At 46.6% G+C, this 11592-nt stretch overlaps 1 protein-coding gene across 2 annotated transcripts; it reads left to right on the top strand.

Moving 5' to 3' along the window:
* Positions 1-3023: 3023 nt before the first annotated feature.
* Positions 3024-11349, top strand: CISH (cytokine inducible SH2 containing protein). 2 transcript variants are annotated; one of them, XM_074198047.1, is made up of 3 exons: positions 3024-3778; positions 8600-8814; positions 9392-11348. In XM_074198047.1, exons 1-3 carry the CDS (start codon positions 3759-3761, stop codon positions 9907-9909), a joined length of 753 nt encoding a protein of 250 aa, XP_074054148.1. In that variant the 5' UTR covers positions 3024-3758; the 3' UTR covers positions 9910-11348. The 2 variants fall into 2 exon arrangements, with proteins under 2 accessions (XP_074054148.1, XP_074054147.1); XM_074198046.1 differs by lacking the exon at positions 3024-3778 and having other exon boundaries at positions 3786-8814; positions 9392-11349.
* Positions 11350-11592: the final 243 nt, after the last annotated feature.

The following is an 11592-nucleotide window of genomic DNA, read 5'->3' as shown; positions in this document are numbered from 1 at the left end:
AGGGACACACCATGGATAAAAGCCCAGCAAAGGAGATTCAGGAATGGTTGGACAGGCAGGGAAGAGCATCACAAGAGTCTAGAGAAGGTAGGGAGAGAGGTCAAGAAAGATAAAACCAAGATGAGGGTTTTGATTTGGCAATGAGTGAGAAGTTTCAATTGAATTATAAAGCTGGAAGACAAATTGAAGAGATTTTAGAAGAGAGTGACAGGAAGAAAAAAAAACGGAAACACTGAGTATAGATCACAAACGGTTTTCTCAAGGAATTTAACCATGAAAGCACTTTAATAGCTTAAAATTGCAAGAAGATTTTTGGAATACCCTATTTAAGGTGACTAACCAGGTATGGTAAGATTGAGTGAGGGTTTTTTTTTTTTTTAAAGGAATGAGGGAAACTAGGACTTTTTTTTTAAACTGCAAAAAAGGAACCAGTAGATAGAGATTGGAGCTAAAGAGGAGAGGAAACAATCTTGTATTTGTTTTGTATATGTTTAATATTTATTTATCGATGTCCTTGTTTCCCTTGATACATATCTCCCCCATTTCATAACGAAAGGTTCTTGAGAGTGGAGACCATTTTATTGGTTTCTATCAAGCTCCAATGCCTATTATATAGCAAATATAATTGGTTCATCATTTCAGTTGTATCTGACTCTTCATGACCCCATTTAGCCATTTTGATTTGCCATTTGCTTCTCTGGTTCATTTTACAGATGAAGAAACTAAGGCAAACAGTTGATTAAGTGACATGCTTAGGGGTCATACAAGTAGTAACTGTTTTGAATTGGATTTGAGCACAGAGTTTCCTGACTCTAGACCTAGAACACTATCCACTGTGCCACCTGAGTCTAAACTCAAATTCACCTTTCAAGTTAGTGTTGTAGTGTGACTAGACCCAGAAGGTAACAGGTGCCAGTGCTAATGTTCCAGGCAGAGGCCCTGTTACAAATTTCAACTGAGTTACTTATTCAGTTTGTGACTTTGGGGAATAAGTATTTATATAGCTCCCACTATATATTGGGAGCTTACAAATATCTCACTTGATCCTCACTACAACCCTGGAGGTGGGTGCTACCATTATTCTCATTTTACAGATGAGGAACCTGAGGTAAACAAAGGTGATTTGACCAGGTTCACCCAGCTAATAAGTGTCTGAGGTTGGATTTGACTCCAGACCCAGTCCTCCCTTCACTGTGGCACCATGTAGTTGATAAAATAAGTAAAATATTTAAAGAAAAGTGAATTTGAGTGAGTTGCACAAATTCAGCTTTATTTTTTTTTTTTACCTACCAAATAGGATCCAGGTGTACAGACTTGAGAGAGGTTTTAGAAAGTATCTAATCCAGTCCTTTCTTTTATTTTGCCAAGGAAGAAATTGAAGCCATAGGAATGGAAATGACTTGCCTATGGTCACATTGCCAGCAGATGTCAGTACTAAATTGCTACTCCTAACCCAGTGTGCTTTTTCTTCTTTGTTGGGCATTCTCTTAGGAATTCTTCTCTATGAGATACGGGATGAAAACAAAAAGGTATGCAAGAGACACTGTAAATAAATATGAAATCGTTTACAGTTGTTTCTGCAAATGTCGAGGCATGTCACTGGTCACACAGATCCTGCAAAAGAGCTGGAACTGATTGGAGAAAGACCTTAAATCCAAGACCTTGGGGTAGTGGGTCAATGGGGAGAAAGGAGTTGGGGGAGAGGGAAAGGGAAGAGTCTTTCACTCTGAACCCAACCTTCAGCCCTATCCCAAAGGACTGAACCCAGCCTAGGCCAGTGGACTCCTGGCCTGAGTGTGCACCACTTATTTCTGGAGAGCTGAGTCACTGAGGAACAATCTCAACAAGTAGGGGCTCTCCTACCTTTAAACTCTTGGGACATATGTATTCATATGTACATGCTCTCATTGCTCCCATTTTATTCCCAAGCACCTAAAGCAATCTCAATTTTCTGCTTTGAAAAGTTGAGTAGTAACACAGAAAATTCCGAGCTATGGAAAACTCATTTCTACCTGGTTTAAGAATCAGTGATAGGATTCTTCCTGCTGGGTTCACCAAAAGTGGTCTTTCCCATTTCATTTGACTAGGTTGGTCTCGATAGATATGTCTTCTCTGAACTCGAGGACTGATAATGCTTAGTAGGGTACCCCTGCACAGGAATGGAATGAGAAGTGGGAAGAAAGAATAATCCAGAGAGATAATTTGTTCTCTTCTTTCCTTCCTCTCTATTGTCCTTGTTTTATCTCTGTCCCTTTCTCTTCTGTCTTCCTCTTCTCTCCTCTCTTCTCTCTCTCTCCCTATTTTCTCTGTCCCTTCTGTAATCTCTCCCTATTTTCCTTCTGACCCCCTTCTCTCCTCTCCTTCCCTCCCTCTCCACTCTTTCTCTCTGTCCCTTTCTCTCCTCTTCTTCCCTCCCTCTCTACTTTCTCTTCCTGTTTTCTCTGTCCCTTTCTCTTCTTTCCTCTTCTCTTCTCCCTCTCTATTCTCTCTCCCTTTTCTGTTCCTTTCTCTCCTCTCTTCTTATTCCCCCCCCCTCCTCTCCCTTGTTTTCTCTGTCCCTTGCTTTTCTTTCCTCTCCTTGCCTTCCCCTCTCCTCTCTCTCCTCTCTGTCCCTTTCTCTCCCCTTCTCTTCTTCTCTCCCCCTCTACCCTGTTTTCTCTGTCCCTTTCTCTCCTCTCCTTCCCTCCCTCTCTCCCTGTCTTCTCTCTGTGCCTTCCTCTCCTCCTCCTCCTCCTCCTCCTCTCACTTTCTATTCTTTCCCCCCCTTGGCTCTTCTTCTATCACTTTCTCTGGGTCGCTCCCTCTTTTTCCCTCTCTCTCCCGGGGCGAGGGGAGGAGGGAAGTGAAGTGCGGGGAGGGGGAACCCAAGTCCTGGGCGTAGAGCCAGTTTCGGGGCGCTGCCATTGGCCGGCTTCCTCGGCCAGGCCAGCCTCTCCGCGCTCCCATTGGGCGGCCTCCCTAGCCCAGCCTTGTTTTCCTGGAAAGTTCTTGGAAATCTATCAAAGGTATTTCCTTTCACCGACTCCGGTTAACTGCGGGCCAAGGACTGGCCGCCCAGCCCGGAGTTCAGCCCGAAGCGCTCCCGTCGCTTTAGCCGCCGGGTCCTGGAGGATCGACCGGCCCGAGTCTCTCGTCCTCCCGGGCTCCTCCCCGCGAGGCCCCAGGCCCCGGGCAAGCCGGCAACCTGTCCTCGCGGGCCTCGCCGGCCACAGGGACTCTATTTATACAACAAAGTCTCTCTCTCTCGCTTTCTACCGGTCGGAACAGTGATGTGAATACAATATAATTCCCGGAATCCACCGCTTCCTGGAATAGATTAAAAGAGGCAAACAAAAGATTAGTCAGTGGGGCGCTCCCCTCCCCCTCCCTCGCCTCCTCCCCCGCCCCCACGGTTCTCTGGGCTCCCCCTCCCGCTCATTACAGCCCGTGGCAGCCTGCGCGCCGGCCGCGTCTCGGGGCTCCGGAGTCCTGGGTGTGTGTCGGGGGCGTCCCCGGACCCGCGGCTGCCTGCTCGGCGGCGCTCAGCCTCCAGCCCGGCCCGGGCGGACAGCGGAGCCCATCGGGCTCCCTCCTCGGCTCCTGCGGCCGGCCGCGGGGAGGAGGCCACGGCGGCGGGACCCCCCGGCGGCGGGACCCCCCGGCCCGAGCCCAGGTGACAGCCTCGCGTTCCGCCACCCCCCGTCCGCTCCTCGCTCGGGACCCGACCAGGAGAGGACGCGAGGGGAGCCCGCGGCTGGCCTCCCCGAAGCCCGGCGGGCATGATCTTCTGCATCCACGGGTAAGCCCCCCGCCCCACCATTCCCTTCTTTCTGCTTGACCCGTCTCCCTCCCAGCCCCCCATCATCTCTCGGGGGGCTTCGGACAGTGCCCCCAGGTTGGAATCCAGCAGGTCGAGGGGCTCCTGGGGGGCTTAGCATCTGGAGAGCCGAGGTGGGGACCGCAAATCAATGCTACTCAGTTCCCCCCGACCCAGTGCAGGCAGAGAGAGAGAGTTTTCTAGGACTTGAGGGAGGCGGATGAGACCCAGAGGGAAAGACGGAGGAAAGGAAAACTCTCCTAGGGAGATCTGAAGCACCCCGAGAGGAGAGATGGCCCCTTCTTTTTCCTGGGCTTTTAAGAACCCCCTTTCCCGATTTCTTTCCTGCCCCGGTCTAGGGGGAGAACCCTAGAGAGTCCAAACCAATATCCATAGTGCTGAGAGTGGGGAGGTGGTAGTGGAAGATACCCAGTCTTGAGCCTGAGTTCCCCCCATCTGTCCTAGGAGGAGTAGGTCCAGATGTTTTTTAAGGGCTTTTTCAGCTGTTGACCATCTAGGCTTTCTCAGATCCTCTCCCAATGTAATATTCCACCCCCACTCTTATCTCTTTGGGGTAATTAGTCATAATGAGCCCTGATGGAAAGTCAATGGGACTCCTCTCTGTAGTCTCTCAGCATGATTTTCCTCAAGAAGGAGGGAAAGGGTTATCGGATTTGCTATTCCCTATCTCAAAAGTCAAGACTTTATCTGTTTCTCAAATTGTGCTTCCTCTCCTTTGTCCTCTTCCTCTGCCCCTCTTCAGAATTTTTTTTTTTGACTCAGGTCTGAGAAAGGAAAGAAAGGCAAATTTGGAGAATATAAAACTTCCAAACTTAGACTGTTACCTGGCTTCTGATGCCCGGATCTTCTTCCTATCCTTCCTCATGCCATCATCTAGCAAGCCGCCCTTCCTTTTGCACAGCCCTCTCCTTCCTGGCACAGTGGGCTAGGTAAAGAGTTCAGCTGAAGTCTGAGGAAGGCAGTAATGGCTGCAGTTTGGGGGGATCATTATCTCCTTGAAATTTTTCTGCTCATAAAATATAGGAATAGAAAAAGAGTGAGTGATAGAGCAAGAGATTTTTATTCTGTTTGCCTCCCTCCCTATTTTCCTTCTCCCCGCCTTCTCATTTTCTTCCCTTACTCTTTCTTTCCTTCCCTTCCTCCTATATTCCTTTCTTCTCTCTATCATCTTTCTATTGTTTCTCCTATCTTTCCCCCCACCTATCAGTTTTCTTTTCTTCCTTCCATTCTTTCATCCTTCCTTCTTTTCTCCCTTTTTTCTTCTTTCTCCCTTCCATCCTTACCATTTCTGAACATCAGGGATAGCCAGGTGACTCTGACTGTACTCAGCAGAGATTTTAACCACCATAATCGTTTCCTCTTACCTTCCTGGCCCCGCCTTTCTTAGACCCCTTGACCCTTCTTTCCATTCTTCTGAGAAGACCCCAGGCCTAAACCTAGCCCTGGACTAACCTCCAGTGAATAAATTAGGCCTCTATTCTTCTCCCTGGCCTTCCTTGACCCCCTGGTAGATTGCTTGGCATGTTGGGCCTCAGATCTTGGTGTACTTTGTTCCATGTTTCATGCTTGGCAAGAGGCACTGATTGACTCTAAGCTAGACTGGTAGCCTGGCTCCCTTTGAGCTTTGAGCTCTTCATTGGTCTCCTTGTCCTGCCCTGTAGTTTTCTGAGCTGCATTGGAGGGGAATCAGTTGCCCATTTTCCTGCCTACTCCCTCTCCCCTATTCATCTTTCCAGTATATCTGCCCACCTTCAAACTTGTAAGCGACAACAAAATTTTTCTAATCCATCTTGCCTCCGCCCTCTACTTTCCCAAGTCCAATTTCTTTCCTTTTCAGGAGTCAAGCACATGATCGAACAACCCATCATTAGATTCATAGCATCAACCCGCAGCTTTCCAAAGATCATAGAACTTAGAGCTGGAAGGTCCCTTGGAGATCATCTAGGTTAACCCTGACATTTTATATGGGGGAGGGGAGGAATTGAAGTCCAGAGAGAAGGAGGGGCTTAGCCAAGGTCAAATCAGTAGGTAGGGAGAGAGAGAGAGAGAGAGAGCGTGGGAGCGAGAGCGAGAGCACAAGCGCGCTCTGGCCTTCCCACTTCCCAACTAATATTCTTTCCATGATACAAGGCTCCAGGGCCTATCCTACCAGCAGCCATAATAATATTGCTAAATGTATATCAGGGGCATGGTTATATCTCCATAGCCATGAATAAGTATACTTATTATGTAGACCTCTTAAATTCTACTGCAAGCACATGACCCTATAGAATGAGAGCCTACTGAACTGTGTAATAGATCCATGGTAGAGTGAAATGTCTGGCATCCACATGGGCATGCTCATAGTTGGGTATACCTCTCAGAGTCTTCCCTCATTAGAATGGCAGCTTCTTGGAGGGGATGGAGCAGGCCAGCCAGAGGGATTGGAGAGAGACAGCCCTTGCCCCCAAAGCCCAGCATACTAGAAGCTTTAGAGACAGAAGAGTCCTACATGTGTGGCATGTCTGTCACCATAGCATCACAGGAAGGAAATTAATGAGAAAAAGGTATCTCAAGGCCTTATCTGATCCTCAGATAATTTAAAAAAACCCTTCTTTCTGAGTCTAATCTTTCCCTTCCTTGCCCCACCTCTTCCCCTATGTAAAGCTATCACTCAAGAATTCCAGGACCTGTGGTGGCTAGGTGGCAGTGGATAGAGTACCGGCCCCTGGAGTCAGGAGTACCTGACTTCAAATCCAGCCTCAGACACTTAAGAATTCCCTAGCTGTGTGGCCTTGGGCAAGCCACTTAACCCCATTGCCTTGAAAAAACCTTACCAAAAAAAAAAGGGCTTCTCATCCTTCTCCTTTTTGTTCTTCCCTCTTCTTTTAATTCTTCTTCCTCATCTGCCTCTTTACTATATCACCAAGTGGGAGTAGTAGAAAGAGTTGCAAACAAGAAAGACCCAGGTTCAAATCCTGTTTCAGATCCTTGCTGTGTAATTACAAACAAATGACTTGAACTCCCTGGGTCAAAATTTTCTTCTGTAAAATTGGTAAGGAAAATACACCTACATCACTGTCCAACCCCCAACAGGATTGTGTGAGGATCAAATGAGCTAATACATGCATATGTGTATGGAGAGAGAGAGAGAGAGAGAGAGAGAGAGAGAGAGAGAGAGAGAGAGAGAGAGAATAACAGAAAGCTTAAGTACTATGGAAATGTGAACTATGAATTTGATCATTCCCCTTCCTCATAGATTCCTACAACATCAGAACTGAAGATTATTAGAAATCTAGTCCAGAATCTTTATTTTATAGATAGAGACACTGAATCCCACAGAGGGATTTGTCTAATGCCACAGAAAAACAAGCTAAGAATAGAACCCAGGCTTCTTGACTTCCAAAACAATGATCTTTTCAAAATTCCTTCTTTAATTAATACTATAGTTAGAAGCAGTTGTTGGTTCAGTGGATAAAGCAATGGACTTGAAGTCAGGAAAACCCAAGTTCAAAACCGACCTTAGATACTTACTAGCTATGATTCCTGGGCAAATCTTTTAACCTCTGTTTGCCTCAACTATAAAACCGGGTGTCTCCTTCCCAGAGCTGTTGAGAGGATCCAATAAGATGACATTTAAAGTGCCTGACCATAGTAGGTGCTGTTAAACACTTATTCCTTCCCTTTTAATAAGCATTTTTTTCTCCCACCCACCATGCCCTCTTAAAGGGAACATCCTTAAAAAGAAAATCCTTGCATAGTCAAAGCAAAAAAAAAAAGACCACATTGGTCATGTTAATGTATATCTTATTCTATATATCTTGAGTCCACCCCCAAGGGCAGCATGCTTCATCTTTAATCCTCTGGAAAGATGGCTGAGTCATTGCACTGATCATTTAAAGCTGTCAACCATGTTCTTTCCAGGACACTGAAATGCCTCCATCCCTTTCCCATCACTTCCTCCAGCTGTGTTGAATTCCCCCTTTTTTTTTTTTTTGGTTCTAACTCCCATAATAAAGACTGAGACCAAGGCAGGCAGGCTAGCCAGGTGTCCAGTTATTCACTGAGTCACATGAGGAAGGCACAGGACCTGGATCCAACTAAGCTGGACTCATCAAGGTGGTTCCAAGAGTTCTTCACCTAAACTTTTTCTCTCCGCAAGGGCTGCTCACACCACTCTTCTTGATTGCCAGGGCTTCCTCCTTGAGATCTAGTACTATGCTGAGGCCTGAAAATGTTTTGAAAATTTGGAAGGCATTTCTTTTGAAAAGCATATTCATAACCATTGTCTTAGTTCGTTCTCTTAAAAATCCTGTGAGGAAGTCAGGACTTGTAGTTTTATAAAAGCTATTTTGATGTGACAGATATAGTGTTGGATTTAGGAGTGAAGGAGAACTGACTTCAAAGGATAAAATGATACCTAAAGTTACCTATGAAATAGGAAATAATGATGATATGAAATAATAATACATGAAAGTAAAGGGCTTTGTATTTGTATAGTTGTTAGATGCCAAAGGGCTATGAGTTTCTCTGAAGAGAAGCATGTGGTCAGGGACAGGGGCAGCAAAGGGTAATGGTACCACAAATCTAGGCAATGTGCTTAGATTCTTATGCTTATAGGCATTGGAGGAAGGAGGGGTCATATGAAAATGGTGGACAATGGGGGTCCAAAGGGTTGGCAAGTGTATGATAGGGACTGGGCTTGTGATCAGTGATGAGAGGCATGGAGAGAGATGAGGGAGTCAAAGGGAGGGAGCCAAAGAGGCTGTCCTCTGATGCACTAAAGAGCATCCTTCCTTCCAGACCCCGTCCTTTGTTGGAAGAAGAAAGGATTGGTGGGTTGACTGTGACTGGGTTAGCTGAATTACCAGAGCCAGCCATGCAACCCCTGTCTATGACCTCCTTCCCAGAGGAGGAAGAGGCAACACCCCAGATGGAGAATGAGTTGCATCAAGTCCGGGACCCCGAGGAAGACTTGTTATGCATTGCTAAGACATTCACTTACCTGCGGGAATCTGGTGAGTGGCCCCCTTCCATGGAACCAGGAGCATAGACACTCATTTACTGGGAGCTCAATCTGGCAAGAGGCCTAACCTGAGCCTGGGGACAGAGACAGAGGGAGGAGAAGACTAAAATAGTTCCTGTCCAGGGAGATTTCTAAATGAGGGTGAGAAACTTCTCTACCCTTAGGGATCTCCCAAGTCAGAAGGGGGTGATGTGGTCCCAGACCCCAGTGAGACCCTGATCTTATTCAGACGGGGGAGAGGATATTCTTTGTCTTTCCATATATTGCACTAGAAATTTTAAAATACTCCATGTTTTTTCTCTCATCTCTCCGCTCTGGATTGTTATGGAAAAAACACTTTGTATTTAAAAAAAAAATTTAGGGGCAGGTAGGTGGTGCAGTGTATAGATTACTGGCCCTGGAATCAGAAGGACCTGGGGTCAAATTCAGTCTCAGATACTTAATTGTCTAACTGTGTGACCTTGAGCATGTTTGTTTGCAAAAAGCAAACAAAAATTTTAACACTTTGTATTTTTAAAGCCCTATATAAATGTGAACTATTACTAATTCTCTTCACCCTTGGCCACCAGGTTGGTACTGGGGATCTCTCACTGCTGGTGAGGCCAAGCAGCACCTTCAGAAGATGCCTGAGGGCACCTTCCTGGTCCGGGACAGCACCCACCCCAGCTATCTGTTTACGCTTTCTGTCAAGACCAACAGAGGCCCCACCAACGTTCGAATAGAATATGCTGACAGCAAGTTCCGGCTGGATTCAAACTGTCTGTCCAAGCCACGGATTTTGGCCTTCCCGGATGTAGTCAGCCTCATCCAACATTATGTCACATCTTGTACAGCCGATGGCAAGAACGATACCCCCTATCCACCCCCTGCTTCACTCCTGCCCAGCCACAAGGACACAGTTCCCACCACGGCAGCAGTGGCAGCTGTCCACCTGAAACTCATTCAGCCCTTTGTCCGTAAGAGCAGTGCCCCCAGCCTACAGCACTTGTGTCGGCTCACCATCAACAAGCTCACTGCCGAGGTTGACCAGCTGCCTCTGCCTAAGCGAATAGGGGACTATCTTAGGCAATACCCTTTCCAGCTCTGAGACAGGAACTGGTGTTCATCTGTCTTGGCAGACCAGGGAAGACCAGAAAGCCACCTCCTTCTTTCCCCTTTTATAGAAACCCAACAAAAGACAGACCTCACAAGTCCAACAGGTGTGGATTATGGTAACTACCTTTTGGGGATTGGGAATGCCCCTTTCCCTCTCCTCCTCCCCTCATTTCTGCCCATCCCTGTGGGGAGCAAGGTGCTTGTTCTGTGTCTACAGACCTGGGGACTCAAGACCAGGATGAGAGTAACTATGCCTGAAGTTCTTGGGGGGCCAGATAAGGACTGTAGGCCTGGGCTCCTGCCTCTATTTATTTTCCTGACCACATTGGGGAGATACTGGGATGTCACATCCCTCTTCTGCTGTGCTAGGATCTGGGACCATCCCAAACTTGGACTGGGGTTTCCCCCTCTGACTTAGTTCCATATTTGCCAACTACCTGAACCATATGGTTGCCTTGGGTAGCAGGCCAGAACAGAGAAACTCCTCACCTATGTCCAGCCTTCTCCAAAGACAGGCAGTCACACCTGCTTACCACACACCCCAGCCCTCATCTCCAGCCCCACATCCAGTGAACACTACCTGACTGGTCAAGCTTACCAATGAACGTTTCTCTTTGGGAAAGAGGCAGCAGGAATTCTCTTTTCTTTCCTTGCCAGCCATCCTTCTCTTTCAATCGAAATTACCAGTCTTGGTATATCATGGTTCTCACATCCATCAGAAAAGTCTGGGAAAGAGAGAAGAATGGGAGACCACAGGAGAGAAGTGGAAGGGCCTTTTGACCTGAGGCCAAAAGCAACCCAACTGTTTTCCAGTATTTATTTATTTATTTTTTGGGTTTTTTTTTTTATTTGTGGTTCAATAATACCAGAGCAGGGCCTAAATTGAGCAAGCTGGCCTTCAAGGCTCTCCAATGTGTCCCAGAGATCTAATTCTTATTTTTTTCTCTGATGTGACAAAGTCCTTTATCTTAAATGAAGTTTATCCAAATCAGTGCCAGTAAATGAAGCTTCTGCCCTGCCTTGAGCACCAGCTTCCCATCATCCTAGCCCTCTGAAAGGTGCCTTCCCTAAAGGGATGGAAGGCCCTTATCTCCACTGATCTGAATTCAGTTATGGCTGAGGGTTGCACTTCCATTTTGACCCTCCCACCTGAATCTCAGAAGAAATTTTGCACACTCCCATAGTGCCCTCATTCTCTTCCAAGGCCCCTGAGTGGCAAGTTGTCTTCTTGCACATTGATGAACAGATCACCCAATCAAGGGGCGGGGGCTTTCAGGGAGTGGGTTGGGTGGTTGGGATATGGGTAGGTATGCATGGGGGGGGTGTATTTGAATAGTTCACCTATGACTGTAACCTCATTTCCCTTTCCTTAGGGACCCTGGGAAGATGATTTAGCTTAGTTACACAGAGAGAATTGTAAATCTGATTTACAAAGAAACTTTTTAAAATAATAATAATTATTATAATAAAATCACTATTGTAGTGGTCTTCTTTTCTCTTCTAATCCAGTTTGGGAGGGGTGGGGTAAGGAGAACTGGGGACAAGAAAACAAGCTATAGCAGGATCATTTGTGAATATTTAACCTGATGAAAAGAAGAGATGGAGGGTGAAGGTGGACTGTGGTCTGTGTCTCGAAATGTCTGAAAGGTTTTCATGTGGGATTGAGAACAAGCTT

Source organism: Macrotis lagotis, chromosome 8 (genome assembly GCF_037893015.1).
Source record: "Macrotis lagotis isolate mMagLag1 chromosome 8, bilby.v1.9.chrom.fasta, whole genome shotgun sequence".
In the NCBI taxonomy this organism is placed as follows: Eukaryota; Metazoa; Chordata; class Mammalia; order Peramelemorphia; family Peramelidae; genus Macrotis; species Macrotis lagotis.
This window is presented reverse-complemented; position numbering and strand designations above follow the sequence as displayed.